Source organism: Salmo salar, chromosome ssa24, assembly GCF_905237065.1.
Source record: "Salmo salar chromosome ssa24, Ssal_v3.1, whole genome shotgun sequence".
NCBI classification, from domain to species: Eukaryota; Metazoa; Chordata; class Actinopteri; order Salmoniformes; family Salmonidae; genus Salmo; species Salmo salar.
Window position 1 is genome coordinate 35396716 of NC_059465.1, and position 27557 is coordinate 35424272.

Here is a 27557-nt window from a genome sequence, read left to right on the forward strand (position 1 = left end):
CACGACAATGACATCACTATTTAGGAGTAGGCTAAGCTAGCAGAAATTGGCTTCAGAAAAGTTCATGTGAAACAGTCGAAAATGCCTTCAGTAAAAACTTTTGACTTGAGTTACGATGTTATTAATGAACATGATACATTTTCCGAAGGCGACTGTATATCTGGAAGAATTACTTTGGAGTTAATAAAGGAAACCAAAGTGGAAAGCCTTTTCATCAAAGCCAAAGGGGACGCACATGTCCATTGGACGACACATACGAAAGACCACACTAGGACTTACTCTGCTCACAGTCGATATTTCAAACTTAAGACGTTTATGATTAATGAATCTCCTAAAGGTAAGTCTAGGCGAGATTTTGTGTTTTTAACCGTTTACTATAACCTAGCCTACCCATCCCAATCTGTGGACCTCAATGACCCCACCCAGTGTATCCTGCCTGCGCACAGGCGCGATGTCTGTTATCCAATGTTTTAGTTTTTTTATAATAACTGGCGCACAACCATATACAAGTATTTATATGTAGAGGTGCTGACTAACGGCGAATAAACTATAAGCTATAAAATAAATGTAATAAAGGGAGTCGTGCACGCTATATATAAACTCCCAGTAATGTATTGAGTAAATCACTAACGTTTCGGCACCACTGTGCCTTTAATACCCAATCAATTACTTGGAGTTGATATATTGAGTGTGCGACTCTCATTATTTGTATAGCTTAGGTTAGGGGAGGAGTGAACTACATGTACTTCAATTAACTAGTAATTAAGTGTGCTTGCTGAATGCAAATCACAACTGTTTATACTTTGTATTATTATTCCGTTGCCACCTGTATGTAGCGTGCGTAGAAGCTATCAACACCAAAACAACATAAAAACGTCCTGGTCAGGTTGCTTGAAAAAAAACAGTGGTACTGCTAATACTTGTTACACTACAACCATATTTGCATCAATCCCAATGTATTTCAATGGTCATACAATTCAACTAGTCTTCCACTGTTGAAGCTAGAAACGCTATTCAAACTTTAAAACGTGCAGACCGGTCTGGAATAGGTTGTGTAAAAACGGCTAGCTGGAGCCATCTGAGCGGTTGGCTGTAGATGCCCTCACCTACTAGTGACAATGCTGACTCTACTTTGGTCTGACCCCATCACAGGCGGTCCAGCAAGAACCAGGAAGATGTGTCCATATACAGAGTTTTGTTCTCTACTTCACCACAACGCATTAGCAGACATAGACGTAATCTATGTGGTTCTATAAGGAAAGGAAAATAAACTCAGCAAAAAAGAAACATCCCTTTTTCAGGACCCTGTCTTTCAAAGATAATTTGTAAAAATCCAAATAACTTCACAGATCTTAATTGTAAAGGGTTTAAACACTGTTTCCCATGCTTGTTCAATGAACAATAAACAATTATTGAACATGCACCTGTGGAACGGTCATTAAGACACTAACAGTTTACAGACTGTAGGCAATTAAGGTCACAGTTATGAAAACTTAGGACACTAAAGCGGCCTTTCTACTGACTCTGAAATACACCAAAAGAAAGATGCCCAGGGTCCCTGCTCATCTGCGTAAACGTGCCTTAGGCATGCTGCAAGGAGGCATGAGGACTGCAGATGTGGCCAGGGCAATAAATTGCAATGTCCATACTGTGCGACGCCTAAGACAGCGCTACAGGGAGACAGCTGATTGTCTAGAATGTCATTGTATGCTGTAGCATTAAGATATCCCTTCGCTGGAACTAAGCGGCCTAGCCCGAACCCGGAAAAACATCCCCAGACCATTATTCGTCCTCCACCAAACTTTACAGTTGGCACTTTGTATTCGGGCAGGTAGCGTTCTCCTGGCATCTGCCAAACACAGATTAGTCCATTGGACTGCCAGGTAGTGAAGTGTGATTCATCACTCCAGAGAATGTGTTTCCACTGCTCCAGAGTTCAATGGCGGCGAGCTTTACACCACTCCAGCCGGCGCTTGGCATTGCACATGGTGATCTTAGGCTTGTGTGCGGCTGCTTGGCCATGGAAACCCTTTACATGAAGCTCCTGACTAACAGTTATTGTGCTGACGTTGCTCCCAGAAGCACAGACGATTTTTACTCGCTTCAGCACTCGGCGGTCCCGTTCTGTGAGCTTGTGTGGCCTACCACTTCCCAGCTGAGCCGTTGTTGCTCCTTCCACTTCACAATAACAGCACTTACAGTTGACAGGGGGAAGCTCTAGCAGGCCAGAAATTTGACAAACTGACTTGTTGGAAAGGTGGCATCCTATGACGGTGCCACGTTGAAAGTCACTGAGCTCTTAAGTAAGGCCATTCGACTGCCAATGTTTGTCTATGGAGATTGCATGGCTGTGTGCTCGATTTTAGACACCTGTCAGCAACGGGTGTGGCTGAAATAGCCAATCCACTAATTTAAAGGGGGGTGTCCACATACTTTTGGATATACAGTTGTAGTTGGAAGTTTACATACACTTAGGTTGGAATTAAATGTAGTTTTTCAACCACTACAAATTTCTTGTTAGCAAACTATAGTTTTGGCAAGTACGTTAGGACATTTACTTTGTGCATGACACAAGTCATTTTTCCAACAATTGTTTACAGAAAGATGTTTTAACTTATAATTCACTGTATCACAATTCCAGTGAGTCAGAAGTTTACATACACTAAGTTGACTGTGCCTTTAAACAGCTTGGAAAATTCCAGAAAATGATGTCATGGCTTTAGAAGCTTCTGATAGGCTAATTTACATCATTTGTGTCAATTGGAGGTGTACCTGTAGATGTATTTCAAGGCCTACCTTCAAACTCAGTGCCTCTGCTGGACATCATGGGAAAATCAATAGAAATCAGCCAAGACCTCAGAAAAAAAATTGTAGACCTTCACAAGTCTGGTTCATCCTTGGGAGCAATTTCCAAATGCCTGAAGGTACCACGTTCATCTGTACAAACAATAGTACGCAAGTTTAAACACCATGGGACCACGCAGCCGTCATACTGCTTAGGAAGGAGACGCGTTCTGTCTCCTAGAGATGAACGTACTTTGGTGCGAAGAGTGCAACTCAATCCCAGAACAACAGCAAAGGACCTTGTGAAGATGCTGGAGGAAACCGGTACAAACTATCTACAGTGAGGGAAAAAAGTATTTGATCCCCTGCTGATTTTGTACGTTTGCCCACTGACAAAGAAATGATCAGTCTTTAATTTTAATGGTAGGTTTATTTGAACAGCAAGAGACAGAATAATAACAAAGAAATCCAGAAAAACACATGTCAAAAATGTTATAAATTGATTTGCATTTTAATGAGGGAAATAAGTATTTGACCCCTCTGCAAAATATGACTTAGTACTTGGTGGCAAAACCCTTGTTGGCAATCACAGAGGTCAGACGTTTCTTGTAGTTGGCCACCAGGTTTGCACACATCTCAGGAGGGATTTTGTCCCACTCCTCTTTGCAGATCTTCGCCAAGTCATTAAGGTTTCGAGGCTGACGTTTGGCAACTCGAACCTTCAGCTCACTCCACAGATTTTCTATGGGATTAAGGTCAGGAGACTGGCTAGGCCACTCCAGGACCTTAATGTGCTTCTTCTTGAGCCACTCCTTTGTTGCCTTGGCCATGTGTTTTGGGTCATTGTCATGCTGGAATACCCATCCACAACCCATTTTCTATGCCCTGGCTGAGGGAAGGAGATTCTCACCCAAGATTTGACGGTACATGGCCCCGTCCATCGTCCCTTTGATGCGGTGAAGTTGTCCTGTCCCCTTAGCAGAAAAACACCCCCAAAGCATGGTGTTTCCACCTCCATGTTTGACGGTGGGGAGGGTGTTCTTGGGGTCATAGGCAGTATTCCTCCTCTTCCAAACACGGCGAGTTGAGTTGATGCCAAAGAGCTCCATTTTGGTCTCATCTGACCACAACACTTTCACCCAGTTGTCCTCTGAATCATTCAGATGTTCATTGGCAAACTTCAGACGGGCATGTATATGTGCTTTCTTGAGCAGGGGTGTCTTGCGGGCGCTGCAGGATTTCAGTCCTTCACGGCGTAGTGTGTTACCAATTGTTTTCTTGGTGACTATGGTCCCAGCTGCCTTGAGATCATTGACAAGATCCTCCCGTGTAGTTCTGGGCTGATTCCTCACCGTTCTCATGATCATTGCAACTCCACGAGGTGAGATCTTGCATGGAGCCCCAGGCCGAGGGAGATTGACAGTTCTTTTGTGTTTCTTCCATTTGCGAATAATCGCACCAACTGTTGTCACCTTCTCACCAAGCTGCTTGGCGATGATCTTGTAGCCCATTCCAGCCTTGTGTAGGTCTACAATCTTGTCCCTGACATCCTTGGAGAGCTCTTTGGTCTTGGCCATGGTGGAGAGTTTGGAATCTGATTGATTGATTGCTTCTGTGGACAGGTGTCTTTTACACAGGTAACAAACTGAGATTAGGAGCACTCCCTTTAAGAGTGTGCTCCTAATCTCAGCTCGTTACCTGTATAAAAGACACCTGGGAGCCACAAATCTTTCTGATTGAGAGGGGGTCAAATACTTATTTCCCTCATTAAAATGCAAATCAATTTATAACATTTTTGACATGCGTTTTTCTGGATTTTGTTGTTGTTATTCATTTTTTACATTTACATTTTAGTCATTTAGCAGACGCTCTTATCCAGAGCGACTTACAAATTGGTGCATTCACCTTATAATATCCAGTGGAACAACCACTTTACAATAGTGCATCTAAATCTTTTATTCTGTCTCTCACTGTTCAAATAAACCTACCATTAGAATTATAGACTGATCATTTCTTTGTCAGTGGGCAAACGTACAAAATCAGCAGGGGATCAAATACTTTTTTCCCCTCACTGTATATCCACAGTAAAACGAGTCCTATATTGACATAACCTGAAAGTCTGCTCTGCAGGGAGGAAGTCATTGCTCCAAAACTGCCATAAAAAAGCCAGACTACGGTTTGCAACTGCACATGGGGACAAAGATCGTTCTTTTTGGAGAAATGTCCTCTGGTCTGATGAAACAAAATAGAACTGTTTGGCCATAATGAACATTGTTATGTTTGGAGGAAAAAGGGGGAGGCTTGCAAGCCAAAGAACACCATCCCAACCGTGAAGCACGGGGGTGGCAGCATCATGTTGTGGGGTGCTTTGCTGCAGGAGGGACTGGTGCACTTCACAAAATAGATGGCATCATGAGCAAGGAAAATTGTGTATATATTGAAGCAACATCTCAAGACATCAGTCAGGAAGTTAAAGCTTGGTCCCAAGTGGGTCTTCCAAATGGACAATGACCCCAAGCATACTTCCAAAGTTGTGGCAAAATGGCTTAAGGACAACAAAGTCAAGGTATTGGAGTGGCCATCAAAAGGCCTGACCTCAATCCTATATAACATTTGTGGGCAGAACTGAAAAAGTCTGTGCGAGCAAGGAGGCCTACAAACCTGACTCAGACCAGCTCTGTCAGGAGGAATGGGCCAAAATTCACCCAACTTATTGTGGGAAGCTTGTGGAAGGCTACCCAATCGTTTTACCCAAGTTAAACAATTTAAAGGCAATGCTAGCAAATACTAATTGAGTGTATGTATACTTCTGACCCACAGGGAATGTGATGAAAGAAATAAAAGCTGAAATAAATTACTCTCTACTATTTTTCTGACATTTCACATTCTTAAAATAAAGTGGTGATCCTAATTGACCTAATACAGAACATTTTTACTAGGATTAAATGTCAGGAATTGTGAAAAACTGAGTTTGATTAACTTGTAAATTCACTTTTGAGAAAATGGTCTTTGAATATTTTGGTATCTAGTGAAGAGCTCTTCTTTGTCTACACCCATTCAGCATCGTTCACACCCTCTTAAGCTTTAGCCCCACCCATCTCGTTTCGCTCTCTGAGCGTTCAGAGCTCACAACCTGTGGTTACCTAGGTTACCCCATTGGCTCACAGCGAAAACCTAACCTTTTTCAAACGCAATTTTCTTTTCTGCTAGTTTTAGTCAATTACAAAACTACATTTAAGAAAAGTACAACATGTCTAAAGATTACTTTTCAACATTGCCTGCTCCCAAGCGTTCTCACTACTGTAATATTGTGGCTTCCCTCATGCCACGTGAGTAAGTGAGTGCTAGCTAGCTACCCAACAACACAAACAAACTGACTATACAGCTACAAGTAGTGAGTGGAGTTACAAAAGGACTATACTAAACAAGTTAAATGTCTTACCCGGAATGGAATGTTTTCCACACACATAGCTACGTGTAGCCTACTTGGACACTGTCCTCATATTTCCCAAACCGAATAGCCTGAAGCTACAGGTCTCTTCTCACAGGCTTTATTTCCTTATGTGGGATCATTGCAAACCGTAGATTGGGATTTTTTACCTGGTTACATGCAGTGGTAGAAAAAGTACCCAATTGTCATACTTGAGTAAAAGTAAAGCTGCCTTAATAGAAAATGGCCAGTGGCGACTCACTAAACACAAATGCTTAGTTTGTAAATGATGTCTGAGTGTTGGAGTGTGCCCCTGGCTATCTATAAATAAATAAAAATGTGCCTACTGGTTTGCTTAATATAAGGAATTTGAAATTATTCATATTTTTACTTTTGATACTTAAGTATATTTTAGCAATTACATGTACTTTTGATACTTAAGTATATTTAAATGGGTCATTCTTACAGTGTTCTCCCTGTACACCAAGTCAGAACCGTAGGATAAATAAATGGGGCATATAAACAAACAATATTCAATGATTACATTTATCTAAAACAGGTTATAAGCTATTTGTGCACCACCAAGTTAGAACAGTAGGCAAAATTAAGAGGTGAAAATAGACCAAATTATTAGGGTGAGGCACATTGAACGCCGTTTGGGTCTTTGCATGTCAAAGAAGATTCGTCATATAACACTATTTGACGTGTTAAATAGGCTTTTAATTTGACATGTCAAAGAACACAATTATATTATAAAATGTTGTGTGTGCTGAATTTGCACGTGCAAGCCAAGCACCACAACTACTATCAGTAGCACTGTCAAAGCTGTACAAAAAAAAGTAGCCAAACAAGCACACACGTGCCAGGAACAATGTGTTTACAATGCCGCGTTGGTGAAAATAGACCAAATTATTAGGTTGAGGTACATGGGCTACTAACAGCTTACTACACAATATGCACTTAGTATTACTTTCTTAGCTACAGAATACATTTCTCCCTTGCATATTACATCATTTATGCAGCAGCATACAATACATTTTTGGACTCTCCTTGTGAAGGTGGCACAGCGGTCCTTTGTTGGAAAATTTTGTCATCAAAGTCTGGCATTCTCTGGATTTATGGTGGGAACTCAGGGGGGAAAAAACACAATGTTAGTGGTTTCTTTGCAACACTTGCAGTTAGCCACTGATTCCTTCCAAACCACTCATTTGTTGAATTTGCGATTTCCAACTTGTTGTGTAATCTTTATGTACAATGGCCGATGAGCACCGATACGTTTTATCTATAATTTCTCTTCATATGACAAGGATTAAAAGGGATTTGCCAGTAGATTGTCAACTTGATCACAACTGATGATGACTGCTAGCTAAGACTTTGAAAGTAAGATGTTGACATGATCAGTCCAATCAAAGCTACTGTAGATATAACGTGATTTGATGTCATTCTGTGGCCAATGACCTTGAGCCTTCTTGGATGGGCACTTCTAATATAACTCTATGACAGAACCCATAGAGTTCTGACCCTAATTTTCGAGCTCTGACCTTAGAATTGGTGATGACGTACTGTCCCATGAGTGACAGAAAACTGTGCCAATCATGACAGAAAACTGAGCCAATGTCACGGCTGTTTAAAGGATCGGACCAAAGTGCAGCGTGTGTTTCGTTCCACAAATTTATTTAATCCGTGAAAACTATGCAATACATCAAATAACTGAAATATACATTTACATTTTACATTTTAGTAATTTAGCAGACGCTCTTATCCAGAGTGACTTACAGTAGTGAATACATACATTTTATACATTTCATACATTTCATTTTCATTTCATGCATTTTTTGGGGGGGGGAAATCGAACCCACAACCCTGTCGTTGCACACACCACGCTCTACCAACCGTGACGCAGAGGAGAAAGAAACACTACTCACAAATAATAACCCACAAAAACCCAGGAAGAAAACCCCTACTTAAAGATGATCTCCAATCAGAGGTAACGAGGACCAGCTGCCTCCAATTGGAGATCAACCCAAACAACCCCAACATAGAAATACAAAAACTAGAACTAAAACATAGAAATAGAAAAACACAAAACACCCCCTGTCACGCCCTGACCTACTCTACTATAGAAAATGACATCTTACTAGGGTCAGGATGTGACAGCCAATCAGGCGCAACGCTCTGTATTTTCTGCTGGCAAGCCCCACCACCACAGAAAGCACTGAGCTAGGCTGAAACACTTGCATTTTAGAGCTGCCTTACTCAAGAAAGCAAAAAATAGGCCATGTTTGTATGCGGCTTTATTAATTCAATTATTTTTTTTTAAATTACATTGTTTGCAAACTGATGTGTGGCCGGTATTAATGCCAAAAGAACAAGCAAAACAGGCAAGCCCCCCCCCCGACAAAACATTTTTTTGTATTGTTTTTTTTCCCTAAAAGTGTGGTGCTCAAAACAGGTGGGGCTCTGCCAGCACTGATTTAAAATATGAATAATTTCAAATTCCTTATATTAAGCAAACCAGTAGGCACAATTTTTTTTTTTTTTACGGATAGCCAGGGGCACACTCCAACACTCAGACATCATTTACAAACTAAGCATTTGTATTTAGTGAGTCTGCCAGATCAGAGGCAGTAGGGATGACCAGGGATGTTCTCTTGATAAGTGTGTGAATTAGCCCGTTTTCTGTCCTGCTAAGCATTCAAAATGTAACAAGTACTTTTGGGTGTCAGGGAAAATGTATGGAGGAAAAAGTACATTTATTAGATGTTTTATTTAACCAGGTAAGACCCATTGATGTTAACCTATTTTCCGAGGGCGACCTGGCAAGAAGGCATAACGGAAATAGCAGCATGTGAATTACATAGTACAGAAAAATACCAAATACACACAAAATACAATCAGAGTATTAAAAACAGGCAAGGACACTAACTCCCCTAACTTTAATATCATCTGAAGCATGTTCCAGGATGAAGGGGCATTATGGGAAAAATATTGTTTCCCCATCTCAGTTCTAGCCTTAGGAACAGACAAGGACAGCAGCGACTGAATGAAAACTGTATTGAGTGACTGATCTGGTCAGTAAGGAACAGAGATACAAAGGGAGTTGTGCTTTGTACACGTTAAAGTGTGCCAGTGCTTTAGTCTCCTGGTGGAGAGAGAGGTCCATTGCACCATAGCATACAGATCACAGTGATGGGTCAGTGATCTAGCGTTGGTAATGAATCTTAAAGCACCATGATACACTGTCCAGAGTTTTCAAGTTACTTGCTGAGGCCTGCATATAGACAATATCAGCATAATCCAGCACTAATTAAAATAAGTGAACAAGATCCTTTCTGACTAACATTGAAAAGCAAAATTTGTTCCTAAAATAGAAACCCAATTTCAACTTCAGTTTCTTGGTCAAGTTATCAATGTCCTGTTTAAAATTCAGCTTTTCATTTAACCACATCCCAAGATACTTATAGGAGGTGACCCTATCAATTTGCTGGCCTTTTATAGTTAACATCTGCATGTGACTCCATCTGTTTACTTTCAGGGAAGAGAAAATCATACATTTTGTTTTCCTTGCATGAAGCACAAGTTTAAATTTGAAAAGCTGCCTTTGAATAACATTAAAAGCCCACTGTAAGTCCTGAAAATCCTTCTCAATATTAGATGCGCTAGAATAAACAATTGTGTCATTAGCATACAGATGGAGATTTGCAGAGTCAACGGTCTTCCCTATGTCATTTATATACAGTGTAAAAAGGATCTGACTTAAAATTGAGCCCTGGGGAACTCCTTTTGTAAGCCTTCGAAACTCAAATTTCATACTCTCATACCCTGTGCTACACACCGTGTTCTGTCAGAAAGGTAGTTTTGGAACCAATCCAATGCATCACTTAAACACTTAAACCAACCTTTTTTAGTCGATACAACAGCAGGGCATGGTCAACGGTGTCGAATGCCTTCTATAAGTCAATAAAAGGTTGAAACACTGTGATTTTTCTTGTCCTGAGCATCTAGAATATCAACTACAACCTTACTTACTGCAGTAATTGTACTATGCTTGACTCTAAAACCTGACTGAAATTGAGATAAAACTGAGGTACGAGATCTTCAGTTTCTTTGCAATTTCTCACATGGAATAGCCTTCATTTCTCAGAACAAGAATAGACTGACGAGTTTCAGAAGAAAGTACTTTGTTTCTGGCCATTTTGAGCCTGTAATCGAACCCACAAATGCTGATGCTCCAGATACTCAACTAGTCTAAAGAAGGCCTCTTCTTCTTTAATCAGTACCACAGTTTTCAGCTGTGTTAACATAATTGCTAAATGGTTTTCTAATGATCAATTAGCCTTTTAAAATGATAAACTTGGATTAGCTTACACAACGTGCCATTGGAACACAGGAGTGATGGTTGCTGATAATGGGCCTCTGTACGCCTATGTAGATATTCCATTAAAAATCAGCTGTTTCCAGCTACAATAGTCATTTACAACATTAACAATGTCTACACTGTATTTCTGATAATTTTTATGTTATTTTAATTGACAAAAATGTGCTTTTCTTTCAAGAACAAAGACATTTCTAAGTGACCCCAAACTTTTGAACGGTAGTGTATATTGGTCATATTGGTCATGGCTCCAGAGTGGTGCAGTGGTCTAAGGCCCTGCATGTCAGTGCAAGAGGCATCACTACACTCCTTGGATCGAATCCAGGTTGTATCCCATCTGACCTTGTTTGAGAGTCCCATAGGGCGGTGCACAATTGGCCCAACGTCGTCCGGGTTAGTACATTTTATAAAATATCGATTATTATTATTAACCCTGCATTATAATTATATAAAAGCCCCTTAGATATTCTCACAGATCAGTTTTGCCCTAATGAAAAATGCCCCTTAGATATTAATTTAGAATCCTACAATCCTCTAAATGTAATTATTGGCGGAGAGTCATGTCATTGAAAAATATACATTTTTAGATATACCGTTGGCCTACCGTGGGTGACATGAGTCTCACTAGTGTTGAGTAATGTGCTGTTAAAAGTGTTGTAGGTCTTATTTATTTCTATTTAACCTTTATTTTACTACATATAGTTATACTTACTCTGCTGGCGTCTTGACCCAGTTTATGCCCTCATTTGCAATACAAACCATAACAAATTACTATGGGAATAAATGGAAGAGGCAAGTGGATGGGGGGAAAAGTAAGGATTTTCTTTGGCCCTAGAGGCCTTTTGAAAACATGTTTTCACAAGGGCTATTAGCAGGACAATAGACACGATGTGGTCCCAAAAACACCTCTCTGACATAGGGTCCAGCATATCTCTTGATGATGCTCGGGCTGCTCTCTATAATTTACATTTCATTATTTATTTATTTTCCCATATGTTCTCATTGTGTAGCCTACAGTAGCCTACAGTGATGCCTCTTGCATATCTCAGTGCAAGAGGCATCACTACAGTCCCTGGTTCGAATCCAGGCTGTATCACATCTGGCCGTGATTGGGAGTCCCAAAGGGCGTTACACAATTGACCCAGCGTCATCTGGGTTTTGCCGGGGTAGGCCATCATTGTAAATAAGAATTTGTTCTTGACTGACTTGCCTAGTTAAATGAAGGTTAAATTCAAAATAATGTTGCAATTTTGTAATGTGTTTTGTTTGGTAAATTCTTTTGTAAATATTAATTCACATTTGTGGTGCCACTAAACAATGAATTATTTAAATCAATATTGTCAATATTTGTATTATTATTCAAATATGTTTTTATAATGGAGGGAGGGTGAGCAGGGAGTTTAAAAAAATGAACCCCAAAAGGTTCTTTGAGGAACCATTATAAGGGGTGCTTATAGGGGTTCCCCCACAGTTTCAATTTAAAAAAATGAACCCCTAAAGGATACTCGAGGAACCTTTTATTTTTAGAGTGTAGGAGTAAATGTCAGTTGGCTTTTCATAGCCGAGCTTTCTTCACCAGTTCTCTTACCATTTTGTACAATTGTGTGATTAGCCTACCAGTTGGTGTAACTGTAATGTTAATTCTCTTGAGAAGAGTTTTGCTCTTCACTATCACAATATTAAAAACTTTCAAATGCATTCATGAATTAAATCGCTTTAGCCGACATGTTGCGGTTCATCTGATGAAGGATTGACCCCGCATCTCCATGTCGCCTGGGTTGCGCCCGACGGGCTCATCGCCCCTTTCCCCGTTAGGCATGGCCGCATGGCGCACCCCCTTTCCCCGTTAGGCATGGCTGCATGGCGCACCCCCTTTCCCCGTTAGGCATGGCCGCATGGCGCACCCCCTTTCCCCGTTAGGCATGGCCGCATGGCGCACCCCCTTTCCCCGTTAGGCATGGCCGCATGGCGCATCCCCAATATCAAAGTGCACATGGGCGTATTTATATAAGGAATATGAATTCAGAGGACAGAAATTATTAAATATTAAAGCATTAGAGTTTTAAGAATTGTGTGTATTCAATTATTTGTGACATTGTGGCATTTAAAGCATATTGAAGTTAGAAGCAATAGGATTTGAAGCAATAGCCTACCCGCTTGTGGTCAACTGTTTCCGCACCGTTTCGCACTGCTCTGAGACAAGCATGGGGACTGGTCTTGATAAATCAATGAGATTTTTATTTTCACTGAATCTCCATTTGGGTATTGGTTAGACTACAATTAGGTTGTGGACATGTTAGGATTATTTGCTCTTAGTACTAACGGAAATCCTGAGGGTTTCATTTTTCTTGGAATAGAAACACCATAATAATAATCAAATGAATTAACCTGTTGGGGGTAGGGGGCAGTATTTACACGGCCGGATAAAAAACATACCCGATTTAATCTGGTTATTACTACTGCCCGGAAACTAGAATATGCATATAATTATTGGCTTTGGATAGAAAACTCCCTAAAGTTTCTAAAACTGTTTGAATGGTGTCTGTGAGTATAACAGAACTCATATGGCAGGCAAAAACCTGAGAAGATTCCTTACAGGAAGTGCCCTCTCTGACTATTCCTTGAGCTTCTTGTCTCTGTTTATTGAAGACTGAGGATCTTTGCTGTAACGTGACACTTCCTACGGCTCCCATAGGCTCTCAGAACCCGGGAAAAAGCTGAATGATATCGAGGCAGCCTCTGGCTGAAACACATTATCGCCTTTGGCAAGTGGCCGATCAGAGGACAATGGGCTTAGGCGCGTGCACGAGTCGACCCCATGCTTTATTTTCTTTCGTCTTTTTACCTAAACGCAGATTCCCGGTCGGAATATTATCGCTTTTTTACGAGAAAAATGGCATAAAAATTGATTTTAAACAGCGGTTGACATGCTTCGAAGTACGGTAATGGAATATTTAGAATTTTTTTTGTCACGAAATGTGTCGTGCTCGTCACCCTTCTTTACCATTCGGATAGTGTCTTGAACGCACTAACAAAACGCCGCTATTTGGATATAACAATGGATTATTTGGGACCAAACCAACATTTGTTATTGAAGTAGAAGTCCTGGGAGTGCATTCTGACGAAGAACACCAAAGGTAATAACATTTTTCTTATAGTAAATCGGACTTTGGTGAGTGCTAAACTTGCTTGGTGTCTAAATAGCTAGCCCTGTGATGCCGGGCTACCTACTGAGAATATTGCAAAATGTGCTTTCACCGAAAAGCTATTTTAAAATCGGACATATCGAGTGCATAGAGGAGTTCTGTATCTATAATTCTTAAAATAATTGTTATGCTTTTTGTGAACGTTTATCGTGAGTAATTTAGTAAATGTTTTGTAAATTCACCGGAAGTTTGCGGGGGTATGCTAGTTCTGAACGTCACATGCTAATGTAAAAAGCTGGTTTTTGATATAAATATGAACTTGATTGAACAAAACATGCATGTATTGTATAACATAATGTCCTAGGGTTGTCATCTGATGAAGATCAAAGGTTAGTGCTGCATTTAGCTGTCTTCTGGGTTTATGTGACATTATATGCTAGCTTGAAAAATGGGTGTCTGATTATTTCTGGCTGGGTACTCTGCTGACAATCTAATGTTTTGCTTTCGTTGTAAAGCCTTTTTGAAATCGGACAGTGTGGTTAGATTAACGAGTGTCTAGTCTTTAAATAGCTGTAAAATAGTCATATGTTTGAGAAATTGAAGTAATAGCATTTAAGGTATTTGAATAACACGCCACAGGATTCCACTGGCTGTTGAGTAGGTGGGACAATTTCGTCCCGCCGACCCTAGAGAGGTTAAGCTACATTTCTTTAAATCAATCCCATATACTATGTTCTTACAAAAAAATGGTTTAAATTCTGTAATACAGCCAATATTGAAGACTGTCAAATGCTTCTCAAAGTTACCCTCTGGTGGTCAAACTAGCATTGATGGCAGTAATGGCTGACTGCCCACAAGGTGTGCTGCAGTATGACGCAACTTTTACAGGAAGAACTACTGTAGTAGAAAACATGGAATGAAAATAGGAGAATGCCTCTTCAATGTTTGCAATTAGCGCAATCCTATCTCAGTTGCATGCATAAAGTTAATGCACGAATGTCTGCTCATAGAACTGCGTCAAATGTAGTTTGATTATGAACTGAGGGGGCACTTTGGGGATGTTACTGTCTAATGCAAGCAACTGCACAATGATCACTTAAATCATCAGGGAAAATACCAACAGCCAAGTATTTATGCAGATTGCTAGTTAGAATAACATCAATAAGTGTTGACTTAGAGATATCTTTTGGATTGAGTCTTGTGACTACATTTATAATTTGAGTAAAATTCTGTGTATTGCACAGTCCTCTTATAGCCTCGAAGTTTGGAAATAACCAGTCCCAGTTTAAATTGCCCAGTATTGCACAGTCCTCATGGCCTCGGAGTTTGGAGATAACCAGTCCGTTTAAATCACCCATAAGGACCATGTGATTTTTTCCCCCCAACCACGCATCAGTTCAACTAGAGAATCCAGGGATTCTACTTTTGCAGATGAGGTCTATAACATCCTATTAAATCTAAGTTCACAGCTTTCGATAACTGCAGTTTCAATGTTAAAAAAAAAAATCGAACTGTTTTGCCTTAGATAAAGACCATAGTTCAGTAAACACATATGTCTTTAATATAGTATATAGTGAAGTAAAAGTAAAAGTTGTCAAAATATAAATAATAAAGTAAAGTACAGATACACCCAAAAACTACTTCAGTAGTAGTTTAAATATTTTTACTTTAGTACTTTACACCACTGGTTACATATACAATGAACAACACAGAAGCTTTTCGGGCATGTTTTGTTATTTCTTTATTACAAAAAAATCGACGATGAAGTTGACTCTTTTACAATGGGGGTGAATGCAAAATAATGTTTGTTTTCCCCAATTTCTGGGTGTGGTCGAAGGGAATTCCTTATTATTACTTAAATATCGACTTGGAATATCTCAATAAAGACAGTACAGTATGAAGATAAGCAGAAACTGCTTCTCCAATAGAAATCCCCAATCACGCTTGTAGGCGATGTCATGGCGAAATTGGCTAGCTAAGCTCATGCGCAGAAACACATCATCGAGTCTAACGTCGTCTCACGCCTAACTGCGCATGTGCAGGCCGTCAAATCAAAGGCACTCCTTTGATATAAAGTTGTTTTTAACGAAAATGAAAACATGTCAGTTTGTCACTTTCACGAGGTCTGAGTAGAAAACATGTTCAACTACTTAAGACATTGGCTCGAATCTAGATTGTGCCTTTAGATTTAGAGAAAATTAACAACCAAATAATAATTTTTCACTTCTCTCATTGACATCTCAAACCCCGGCCTAGTCTGCTCAGTCTGTGTGAAGTCTTGCGATGTTGTGTCTCTGGGTTTAGAAACTCTGATTTCAACCTTCAATATGCAGCTGGATTTACTGCGGAGTTGCTCAGTGGTTGTTGGAAATAATATTAATATTTTCCATGACACCATGTGAAGCCTTGAAAATAGAATTAGAATTATAACAAAGTAAAAAACAAACATTTAGCTGTTAGCTAGGCAAGTTGTTGTATTTTGAGTCTTAAAATCAAAGCAAGATTTTGTGGTTGGAATTGCAGTATGTACAGTTGAAGTCGGAAGTTTACATACACTTAGGTTGGAGTCATTAAAACTTGTTTTTCAACCACTCCACAAATGTCTTATTAACAAACTATAGTTTTGGCAAGTCGGTTAGGACATCTACTTTGTGCATGACACAAGTCATTTTTCCAGCAATTGTTTACAGACAGATTATTTAACTTATAATTCAATGTATCACAATTCCAGTGGGTCAGAAGTTTACATACAGTCAACTTAGTGTGCCTTTAAACAGCTTTAAAAATTCCAGAAAATGATGTCCTGGCTTTAGAAGCTTCTGATAGGCTAATTGACTACATTTGAGTCAATTGGAGGTGTACCCTGTGGATGTATTTCAAGGCCTACCTTCAAACTCAGTGCCTCTTTGCTTGACATCATGGGAAAATCAAAAGAAATTAGCCAAGACCTCAGAAAAAAAAAATTGTAGACCCCCACAAGTGTGGTTCATTTCCGAATGCCTGAGCGTACCACGTTCATCTGTACAAACAATAGTATGCAAGTATAAACACCATGGGACCACACAGCCGTCATACCGCTCAGGAATGAGACGCGTTCTGTCTCCTAGAGATGAACGTACTTTGGTGCGAAAAGTGCAAAGGACCTTGTGAAGATGCTGGAGGAAACAGGTACAAAAGTATCTATATCCACAGTAAAACGAGTCCTATCGACATAACCTGAAAGGCCGCTCAGCAAGGAAGAAGCCACTGCACCAAAACCGCCATAAAATAGCCAGACTACGGTTTGCAACTGCACATGGGGACAAAGATCGTACTTTTTGAAGAAATGTCCTCTGATCTGATGAAACAAAATAGAACTGTTTGGCCATAATGACCATCATTATGTTTGGAGGAAAAAGGGAGAAGCTTGCAAGCCGAAGAACACCAACTCAACCGTGAAGCACGGGGGTGGCAGCATCATGTTGTGGGGGTACTTTCTGCAGGAGGGACTGGTGCACTTCACAAAATAGATGGCATCATGAGCAAGGAAAATTGTGTATATATTGAAGCAACATCTCAAGACACCAGTCAGGAAGTTTAAGCTTGGTCACAAATGGGTCTTCCAAATGGACAATGACCCCAAGCATACTTCCAAAGTTGTGGCAAAATGGCTTAAGGACAACAAAGTCAAGGTATTGGAGTGGCCATCAAAAGGCCTGACCTCAAGCCATTTGTGGGCAGAACTGAAAGAGCGTGTGCGAGCAAGAAGGCCTACAAACCTGACTCAGTTGCACCAGCTCTGTCAGAAGGAATGGGCCAAAATTCACCCGACTTATTGTGGAAGGCTAACCAAACGTTTTACCCAAGTTAAACAATTTAAAGGCAATGCTAGCAAATACTAATTGAGTGTATGTAAACTTCTGACCCACTGGGAATGTGAAGAAATAAAAGCTGAAAGAAATAATTCTCTCTACTATTATTCTGACATTTCACATTCTTAAAATAAAGTGGTGATCCTAATTGACCTAATACAGAACATTTTTACTAGGATTAAATGTCAGGAATTGTGAAAAACTGAGTTTAAATTTATTTGGCTAAGGTGTATGTAAACTTCCGACTTCAACTGTATTTAGTTTGAGATTTAAACCTGAGCTAGTAACTTTTGACCAACTGGTTTCGTTTGGACAAACAAAATGGCAACCGGATACCAAGGTGTTCTGTGGAGAGTAAAAAGTAAGAGTTCCAATATTTGGATAATCGTTGTGATTGGAGGATAGCTGTGAGGGTGATAGAATTTATTTGACACACTGTATAAACGGTATATCGCCCAAACCTTGATTATATATGTAATTGTATGATTAGGCCCATAAATGTTTTTGGTGTGCACACATAGGATGTCCCATTCCAGGACGAAATTAAATCTACTTTCACCCTTGCTAACACAGCTTATGAAAACCCTATTATTAGCATTGCTACTACTAACATTACTACAACTACTATTTCACAACCTAGCAAGCACACCATATTTTCCTCAGAAAATGTCATTTTTTAGTTTAAATTTGGTAGTAGCTTGGTGGTAGATCAACTAAATTAATCTTGGTTGTGTTTTCAGTAGTTAATTAGCCTACTTTTTTGACATGTAGAGGTGTAGCTAATTACTGGATCTAGTACACAATTTCATCAGCTGTTGTATAATATGATTTAAAACACAGGAAAATGGGTAGTTCTAGTGTAGCTTAACTTCTTCAAGTGTGAAGTAATTGGTAAGCTCTATTTTCAAAGTAGCTTCGACAACACTGAAATTACTAATTGGGTTTCTGTTACAGACAATATCCTCCCCCCTGGGATCCATAGATATCCATTTGGTTTCAAAATTCCTGAGGGGTAAGTGGAAATTCAAGCCAAATTCATATTCATAGCTACAGATTGAACATATTGTTTTACATGGTATGTAACACTGTTTTATATTACAGAAGCATGCCATCATCCTTCAAGGGTCCACATGGCAAGATAGTGTACAAACTGGAAGCCAAGCTGGTTAGGGGTTGGCTAAAGACACGCGACTTGGTGAAGGAAATCACCTTTGTCTCCAAGGCTGACTTGAACCATGTCCTACTAATGGTGTGTAATCTGTGCTACCATAAAACTTAAATTAATAGCCCATGTGTTTATTTGCTTCGATCACTGAACACAACTGGCGCTTATTAGAGACAGGCTTTTATTTGAGCCAAACATCTATTTCCTTAATGAAGACAGCTTTTGTTCAATAAAATGTTGAAGACTGGAAGTATGACCAGTATAAAGATTATAATAACAATTCCATCGCAGATCAGACTTGCAAAGACTAGGCTGCCTATCATACACCCCCGATTTCACGCTTCAGCACCATTATCTCACTTGTTGCGCCTCGTTGTGCCTTGTATCTCAGGTAGTTGGGCCGACCAGATCAAATGACACTGCTGTCTCATCCATGGCAATGATGTTGTTCTCCTTTATCTTATTTTGGGTAATCTTTACGGTACTCACTGAAGTTGTCATAAAATAGTTCTGCAGGAGGGGTGAAGTCAGGCGCAGGAGACTCGGGTACGTTTAACGTGTTTAATAAAGAAGGCAAGTCCAACACGAACAAGAAAGACGCGGGACGCAGCCCAGCAAACCTAATACCCAAACCGCGTAACGTAACTCAGTAACATACCTTCCCCCCCCAAACCTACAGCAACAGACACGAAACAATCCCGCACAACCCCAAACACAAAACAGACAGACTAAACACCCCCACTAATTACTAAACACAAAACAGGTGCTACTCTAACCAGACATTACCAAACGAAACAGAAACATAGATCGATGTCAGCTAGTAGGCCGGTGTTACGGAGTCTAGTTGATAGGTAATCGACTAGCCGGACTGTTCCCCGGACTCCGCGTGTAGGGATTTGTACAATGCATGAACAAGGCTATTGAACTAGACATTGGTGTCTGTCTTTATTACTTTATCCAATATATCATACTGAAACATGGTATCAGAAGTGGCTCGAAAACCATACGTTTGTTATTTTTGTAGCTAAGTACAGTATAGGCGCGGTTACGTTCCATATGCGAACACACGCCGATTCCTACTCACAACACTGATCAACTAGTTGTTAGCTGGTTAGCTAGCATCACTACCTACCTCGATGACTGAAGGCAAAGAAGTCTCCTATTCCATCGCTATGGCAGCGAACATTCCGCCACCTAATCCCATGGTTCTCACAGGGGACTGGAATACTAATTGGGACAATTTCAGGGATGAATTCGAGGACTATGCGCTGGCGACCGGTCTACATGAGAAACCCAACGAGGTACAAGCGGCAACTCTGAGGAGTTTAATGGGCAGCGAATGCAGGCATATCTACCGGCACAATCTCACCCTCACAGCGCGACAACAGTGTGATGCAAAGGCTATATTGGATGCATTGGAGAATTACTTCAAACCCGCCAGAAACGTAATTTACGAGCGGTTCGTTTTCGGAAGCTGCAAACAGGAAGAGGGTGAGTCAGTACACAACTTTGTAACCCGTTTGAGAGAAAAATCCGCCACTTGTGAATACGGGGGATTGAAAGATGAATTGATTCGTGACAAAATAGTACTGGGAATTGCAAATGAGGATACACGCCGGCGTCTACTGAGAGAGAGGGCTTAACATTAGTAACTGCCATCGAAATGTGCCGCACTGCTGAAGTCACTGACATGAGAATGAGAGCAATGGAAATCGAAACCCCACGCTCCGACGTTGACACTGTTCACGCTGTTGCTAGGCAGACATTCAGGCAAAACCAATCAAGGCAGAGTAATTCACCACGAACGGTGAACACAGAGAGCCCAGTAGCATGTATATACTGTGGGAATACGCACACACGTGGCAAAGAGCACTGCCCTGCCTATGGAAAACCATGCAGAGCTTGTGGAACTAATAATCACTTTGCAAAAGTGTGTCTCAAAAGCAAAAGAAGGGTGAGTGAGGGCAAGATTCACTGTGTTGATGATGTCACTCAATGTTCAGGGCTGAACAGTGAAAGTAACATTTACATGCATGAATCCATTGGGGCTGTACACTCAAGAGGGAAGAAATGGTTTGTGACACTACGATTACACAACAAGCAACAACAATGTCAACTGGATTCCGGTGCTACATGCAACGTAATGAGCTACAAAGACAAAATCAATCTGGCACCTGACACGCATCTATTGCCCAGCGATACTAGACTAAAGCTGTACTCAGGAGAGCTAATGAGCTCTATGGGCACCTTTGAGACCGAATGTGTTATTCGGGGGACGCAAACACAAGCTGGAGTTTGAGATTGTGAAAACCAGTCAACATCCTCTCCTCTCAGGCTCTACATGCGAACGCCTGGGACTGATGCAGTTCACTGTACCAAATGACCTGCACATTGTGGATCATGTCCAGCATGGACCCCTGTCCAAAGAACAACTACTCAACAGATATGACGATGTATTCAACATGCCCGTTGAATCAGTGCCTGGTGAGGTACACTTTGAAGTGGATGAGAGCATCACTCCAGTCCAGTGTGCTCCTCGCAATGTGCCCATTGCAATGAAAGTGGCTGTGAAGGCCCAGCTGGACAAGTATGAGGCCGATGGCCACATGACATCTGTGACCGAACCAACTGACTGGATCAGCAATATGGTCATAGTGAAAAAACCAGAGAAGCTGAGGGTCTGCATCGACCCAAAGCATCTGAACCAAGCATTGAAACGATCCCACTACATCATGCCGACACTAGAGGATGTCCTCTACAAGCTTCCCAAGGCCAGGATTTTCACCTTGGTGGATGCCCGAGATGCATTCCTTCAATGCAAGCTGGACGAAGAAAGCAGCTTCATGACTACCTTCTGGACCCCCTGGGGTCGGAAACGCTGGCTCAAGCTCCCGTTTGGTGTCTCAGTGGCACCTGAGGTATACCAACGCAAGCAGCACGAGTTACTGGCTGGGCTCAAGGGCATTGAACCCATCGCTGATGATGTCCTGATCGTAGGCTGTGGTGACACAGACGATGAAGCAGAACGCGACCACGATGTGAAGCTCCTGGCACTGATGGAGCGCTGTCGAACAGTTAAGCTTCGTCTTGGCCTGAAGAAGCTACAGTTCAAGGTGAAAGACGTCCACTTCCATGGCCACATTCTTTCGGCAAAGGCCTGAAGCCGGACCCAGACAAGGTCCGAGCGATCCTCGACATGCCAAACCCATCTGATGCAAAAGGAGTACAGCGTCTCATCGGTTTTGCAAACTATCTTGCAAAGTTCATGCCACACCTATCAGCAGTCTGTGAGCCTCTGCGCCGGTTGCTGGACAAAGACACACCATGGCACTGGCTACCCAAGCACGAGGCAGCGGTGCAGGAGATGAAATCTCTGGCTTCATCCATGCCAGTGTTGCGCTACTACGACGTCACGAAGCCTGTCACAATCCAGAGTGACTCCAGTCAAAGGGGACTTGGATGCTGCCTTATGCAGGAAGGCCAACCCGTTGCGTTTGCCTCGAGAGCGCTCACCCCCACCGAACAGAACTATGCACAAATTGAGAAAGAGTGCCTCAGCATCGTCTTCTCTTGCCAGCGATTCCATCACTACTTGTATGGTCGAGAGCTGGTCACCGCTGAAACTGACCACAAACCACTCATTGCCATATTCAGTAAACCTCTCCTCAACGCGCCCAAGAGGCTTCAAAGCATGCTCCTGACTCTGCAAAACTACAGCCTGAAGGTCATTTACAAGCCAGGACCAGAGATGTACATCAGCGACACACTGAGCAGGGCAACGGCACAATGTACAGGCAGAGGCACTGCCTATCAGCGGCAGGCCATCTGTTCGCTACAGCAGGAACAACAAGATGTTCAACAGATCAATCAGGCAGACTACTTAAACGTCACAGATCACCGCCTAGCCCAGATCAGGCAACACACTGACAAGGACGAACACCTACAATCACTGAAGTCCATGGCTCTCGCAGGTTGGCCATACCTGAAAGAGGAGACACCTTTCACAGTGAGAGAATACTGGACCTTTCGAGATGAGATCAGCGTGCAAAATGGCGTCTTGTTCAGAGGTCAGAAGGTCATTATTCCCAAATCACTACGTCCAGAGATGCTTACCCGCATACACTCCAGTCACGTTGGAGGTGACGCATGCTACCGCCAGGCTCGTGAAACATTATACTGGCCAAACATGCAAGCAGAAATTAAAGACTTTGTCAGCAACTGTACCACGTGCAACGAGTACGCTCATGAACAGCAAAAGGAAACCATGATGTCACACGAACTGCCCACAAGGGCCTGGCAAATCGTCAGCATGGACTTATTCAGCCACAGACAAAAGGACTATCTTCTCATTGTGGATCACTACTCTGACTTTTGGGAAATTGAACTGCTCCCTGACTTGTCTGCAGAGACGGTCATAAAGCGCTGCAAGGCGCAGTTTGCCAGGCAAGGTCAGCCTGACAAGGTAATCACGGACAATGGCCCACAATTCACTGCACAGTTCAAGCGTTTACGCCTCAGAATGGGAGTTTGACCATGTAACCTCCTCTCCAAGACACCCAAAAGCAAATGGCAAGGCAGAGTCAGCTGTCAAGATTGCAAAAAACCTGTTAAGCAGGGCCGCGGCGACAGCAACGACCCATGGAAAGCGATCTTACAGTGGAGGAACACACCCACCGAAAACATGGACAGCAGCCCAGCACAACGCCTTCTGTCCAGACGTCTGAAGACTACCATCCCCGTAGCTAACAAGCTACTTGAGCCCCTGCGTCATGGTTGGCGTCACGGACAAACTGCGTCGCAGAAAGCAGCTCGCTAAGTGCTTCTACGACCGGACTGCTCGAGACCTACCAGAACTGGAGGTGGGTGAAACGATAAGGATGAAACCGCTGCCGGGAGACCACACAGGACTTTGGAGGCTGGGCACGTGCCTACAGAGAGTTGCACCACGCTCTTACCTGGTGGATGTTGGTGGCTCCCTCTATCGTCGCAATCGGGTGGATCTGCGCATAGCAGAGCGGACAAACCAGAACACGCCATACACTCACCTAGATGAGATGGATCACAGTCCAGGCCTAAGGGTAAGAGGTGCAGAATTGAGACATGAGCCAACTGAAGGTGAGGCTTCTACCCCACCAAGCTCTCCAGCTCGTGGCCCTAATCCTACCCCTGTCAGAGCCAATACTTACTCACGGGTGGGTCGGCTGTGCAAGCCACCGGACAGGCTTACTCTGTAAGCAAGAGACTGTGTTAACTTGTCCTCCTGTTTATAAAAATAAACATTTAAAAAATAAAAATAAATAAAATAAAAGAAAATAAAGAAAAAAAGAAAATTTAAAAAGAAAGGAAGATGACAACTGAAGTAAAAAGAAAATGTCATGCGTTCTTAATTGTTATGACTTGATTGTTAAGAATTTAATGTTATGCTGTTATGTTTGCACTTTCTATTGAAAAGGATGATGTTACGGAGTCTAGTTGATAGGTAATCGACTAGCCGGACTGTTCCCCGGACTCCGCGTGTAGGGATTTGTACAATGCATGAACAAGGCTATTGAACTAGACATTGGTGTCTGTCTTTATTACTTTATCCAATATATCATACTGAAACAGCCGGCGACAACGACCGCCGAGCACCGCCCAAACGGGGAGAGGCGCCACCTGTGGACGTTGTGACAGACGTTCACTCATAAACAATTCATTTAGACACTGTGTTTATTTGAAACAGCCGTTTATTTGCTGAATGTGTGCCGATGCCGTCTATTAAAAGGGACAGGTGGATATTTGAGACTCAGCGTTTAATTGAAGTTTTATGGTAATGTAGTCCATTTTATTATAGGATGGATGGATGTATGCTGTTATTCATCGCATATGTGTGAAAGTGGATGGTTGGATGTACAGATCCTGGTTTGTTTTCCTTGTGTCATAGTAGTATAGAACATAATGTAATTTCCTCATCCTGTGTTCCAGTCTCCTCAGCATGGTGTGAAGAACAAGTCAGTTGGTATATTCACCTCAGGACATGTCACCATGGATGTCCGCGTTGAAAGGATGGGTTATATGCCAGGTAATGTATATCCCAGGCACTGTAATGTAGCAACATGAAAATGACTATGAAAGTGTCTCTCATAAGTGTCCTGATCACACAATTAACTTTCACATGCAAGGTTTAGTCAATATTTGTAATGCCTTCAACATAACTGTACAGGACCTGTGCCAATGCACTGTTGTGTTGGTTATTTGAAATCTCAGACTGTCTTTAATTTTGTGGTGGCTTTTTCCACTCCAGGTGAGACTGTGAATATCTGTGCAAACATCAAGAACAACTCCTCCCGTGACCTTAAGCCCAAATTCAGTCTGAAGCAGAAAATGACTTTCTTCGCTTCTGGCAACACAAAGACTGCAGAGCAGACAGTCTGCAAAGTAGTCAGAGAACCTATCCCGTCAAACACCCAAGAAAGTGTTGCTGGGTCATTGAAGATACCTTCTGACCAGGACTTGTCCATCCTGAACTGTAACATCATAAGAGTAGAGTACATACTAAAGGTACATCCAAGTGTCTGGACAATCACTTCATATTCCAAGTATTAAACAGAAGAGTAACGCTTTAACTATAAGCTTTATGCTCAAGTGACGCATATTAACTTGACATTCGTAGTCACACTCACACAGATCTCCCATTGACGTCAGTGCAAAAAGGCAGGTCAGACATGTGCATCTCGAGTTACAATTTGGCTAAAGAGATTTTGATTAATTCCCAATACTCCTCTGTAACATGCTGTTTGTTTTAAAGGTATACTTGGATGTTCCTCTTGCCACAGACCCTGAAGTCAAGTTTCCATTGGCTATTATCCCTTCCTGCTTTCGGTCTGACCTATCACCAGACAGACGTGTCAGGTTTGAAGAATTCGGGAAAGGTGGTCCAAGCAACAGTGACTTCCCTTGTGATACAGCCTTTGGACCATATCCTCCTGTCTCGGCTCCAGGGGGAGGCCTATATCCGCCTGTCCTGCCAGTGTACCCTGAACCTGCAGCCATGGGAGGAAGTTATCCCCCTGACCCACAGCCAACATACCCATACCCAACTCACTTGATGATGCATCCACCTCCAACTGCGCCACCATTTCATACACCCCCGACTGCCCCGATGATGCTTTCACACCCCTCTCCTCAAGAGATAGACCAACCCCCATCGTATTTTTCCCTTTATCCTCCGTCAGCACCTGAAACATCACCCTGATACACCATAAACACTCATCTTTGACAGAAGTTACGCAACTGATTCACTCCCAGTGTCATTGTTGCACACACCAACAGACCTGTAAACATTATGTTAATGAAGGAACAAAATGCCAGGTTTGCATCAGTGTTTCAAGTCAATAGCATTTATGTTTTTGTGTTTTGAGCCATAAAGATATTTTTTTTTACTGTAAAATACACCTGCTTTTGAGTTCTGTCTTCCAGGATTTGTGTCTGATGCAACATTTAAAAAATTATGCAATGTAATGCTCAGATCACACATGGTGCCTTCTTGACTGCCTTTATGAATGATTATTTTGTTTTGACTCCAGGTTTGCCACCACAGCAAAAAATAAAAGGAGAGCAGCACACTCTAGGTGCTCAGTTGCAATCATTTAATAACCAATGTTTCGACAGACAAGCTATCTTCATCAGGGTATAATGACAAACACTGTGCGTCACTAACTTATATAGGTTGGAAAGACACACGGGTGTCTGTAATTATAGCCGGGTGTGGCTTGATGTCATTGGTTTATTTACAGATCTAAATAGAACATATAAAAAGCATGAATGGATAGCATACGATCATAGATACAATGTGGCTGCATAGGCCTACAAACATTTACAATGAATAGCAAAATCACAATAATCACAAGAATGGCTTCAGATCAAAGTCTACGTTGAGACCGAAGGGAGTAAGGGTTTTTAAATCAAAAATCCAGGCAGCCTCTCGTTTTAACAATAAATTGTCAAGGTCACTCACTCTCCTAGGGATATAGGGAAGTGACGAAATAGAGTGGTTCGCTTCCAAATGCGAACCACTCTATTTCGTCCCTTCACTATATTGGCATCGAACACGTCACCCTCCCTATGAGATGGGGTGAACTTGACAATTTATTGGGGGGGAAGACCTTGACAACATTGGTTATTAAATTATTGCATCTGAGCTCCTAGAGAGTGCAGCTCTCCTTTTCTTTTTTAAGTGTTCTACTCCGCTAGCCAACACCTCGCCGAAAGAGGAGTGTGTTTCTTTCGCCTCCAGATTACCACCACAGTGCCCTTAGTTTGGCCATGCAAAATGTATGCATCATTAATAACTCAGTATTGTTGTGATCTAAACCCATGTACCAGGACACCTTTGCTAACACATATTCTGTACAAATGATGTATTCACTGAGATATAATACAGTATTGCACTACTACTGCCATTGCTGTTTAACTATTTAAATATATCACAGGAGGCATTGGCCTACCATTATTTCCTTTATTTATTTACAGTGCGTGTGATATTGCATTGTTTCTATTCTAATGTTTTACAGGCCACGAGGGCAGACTCCTGTTACCTATCACATTCTTTGTTCACAGTTTGTTTATGTCAGACATTTTCAGATCTGTTTCATGTTAGCCTTCCAATCATCATTATTAGATCAATATTCGTTTGCTGTTAGTTTTGCTGGCATATGACCTACTCCACATTTACTCAATTAACATAAATGGAGATGATAAATTGTATCTGTTTGTGCCATTTAATGATGTGGTTAGCTAGTGATGCATATACCGTTAACCAGTTCTG

At 41.6% G+C, this 27557-nt stretch overlaps 1 protein-coding gene across 3 annotated transcripts; it reads left to right on the top strand.

Moving 5' to 3' along the window:
• LOC123723671 (arrestin domain-containing protein 3) lies at positions 1-27496 on the top strand. 3 transcript variants are annotated; one of them, XM_014172424.2, is made up of 6 exons: positions 1-337; positions 18541-18598; positions 18688-18835; positions 24716-24812; positions 25035-25291; positions 25539-27496. In XM_014172424.2, exons 1-6 carry the CDS (start codon positions 82-84, stop codon positions 25983-25985), a joined length of 1263 nt encoding a protein of 420 aa, XP_014027899.2. In that variant the 5' UTR covers positions 1-81; the 3' UTR covers positions 25986-27496. The 3 variants fall into 3 exon arrangements, with proteins under 3 accessions (XP_014027899.2, XP_014027904.2, XP_014027903.2); XM_014172429.2 differs by lacking the exon at positions 25035-25291 and having other exon boundaries at positions 25539-25674; XM_014172428.2 differs by lacking the exons at positions 18541-18598; positions 18688-18835 and having other exon boundaries at positions 36-337.
• Positions 27497-27557: the final 61 nt, after the last annotated feature.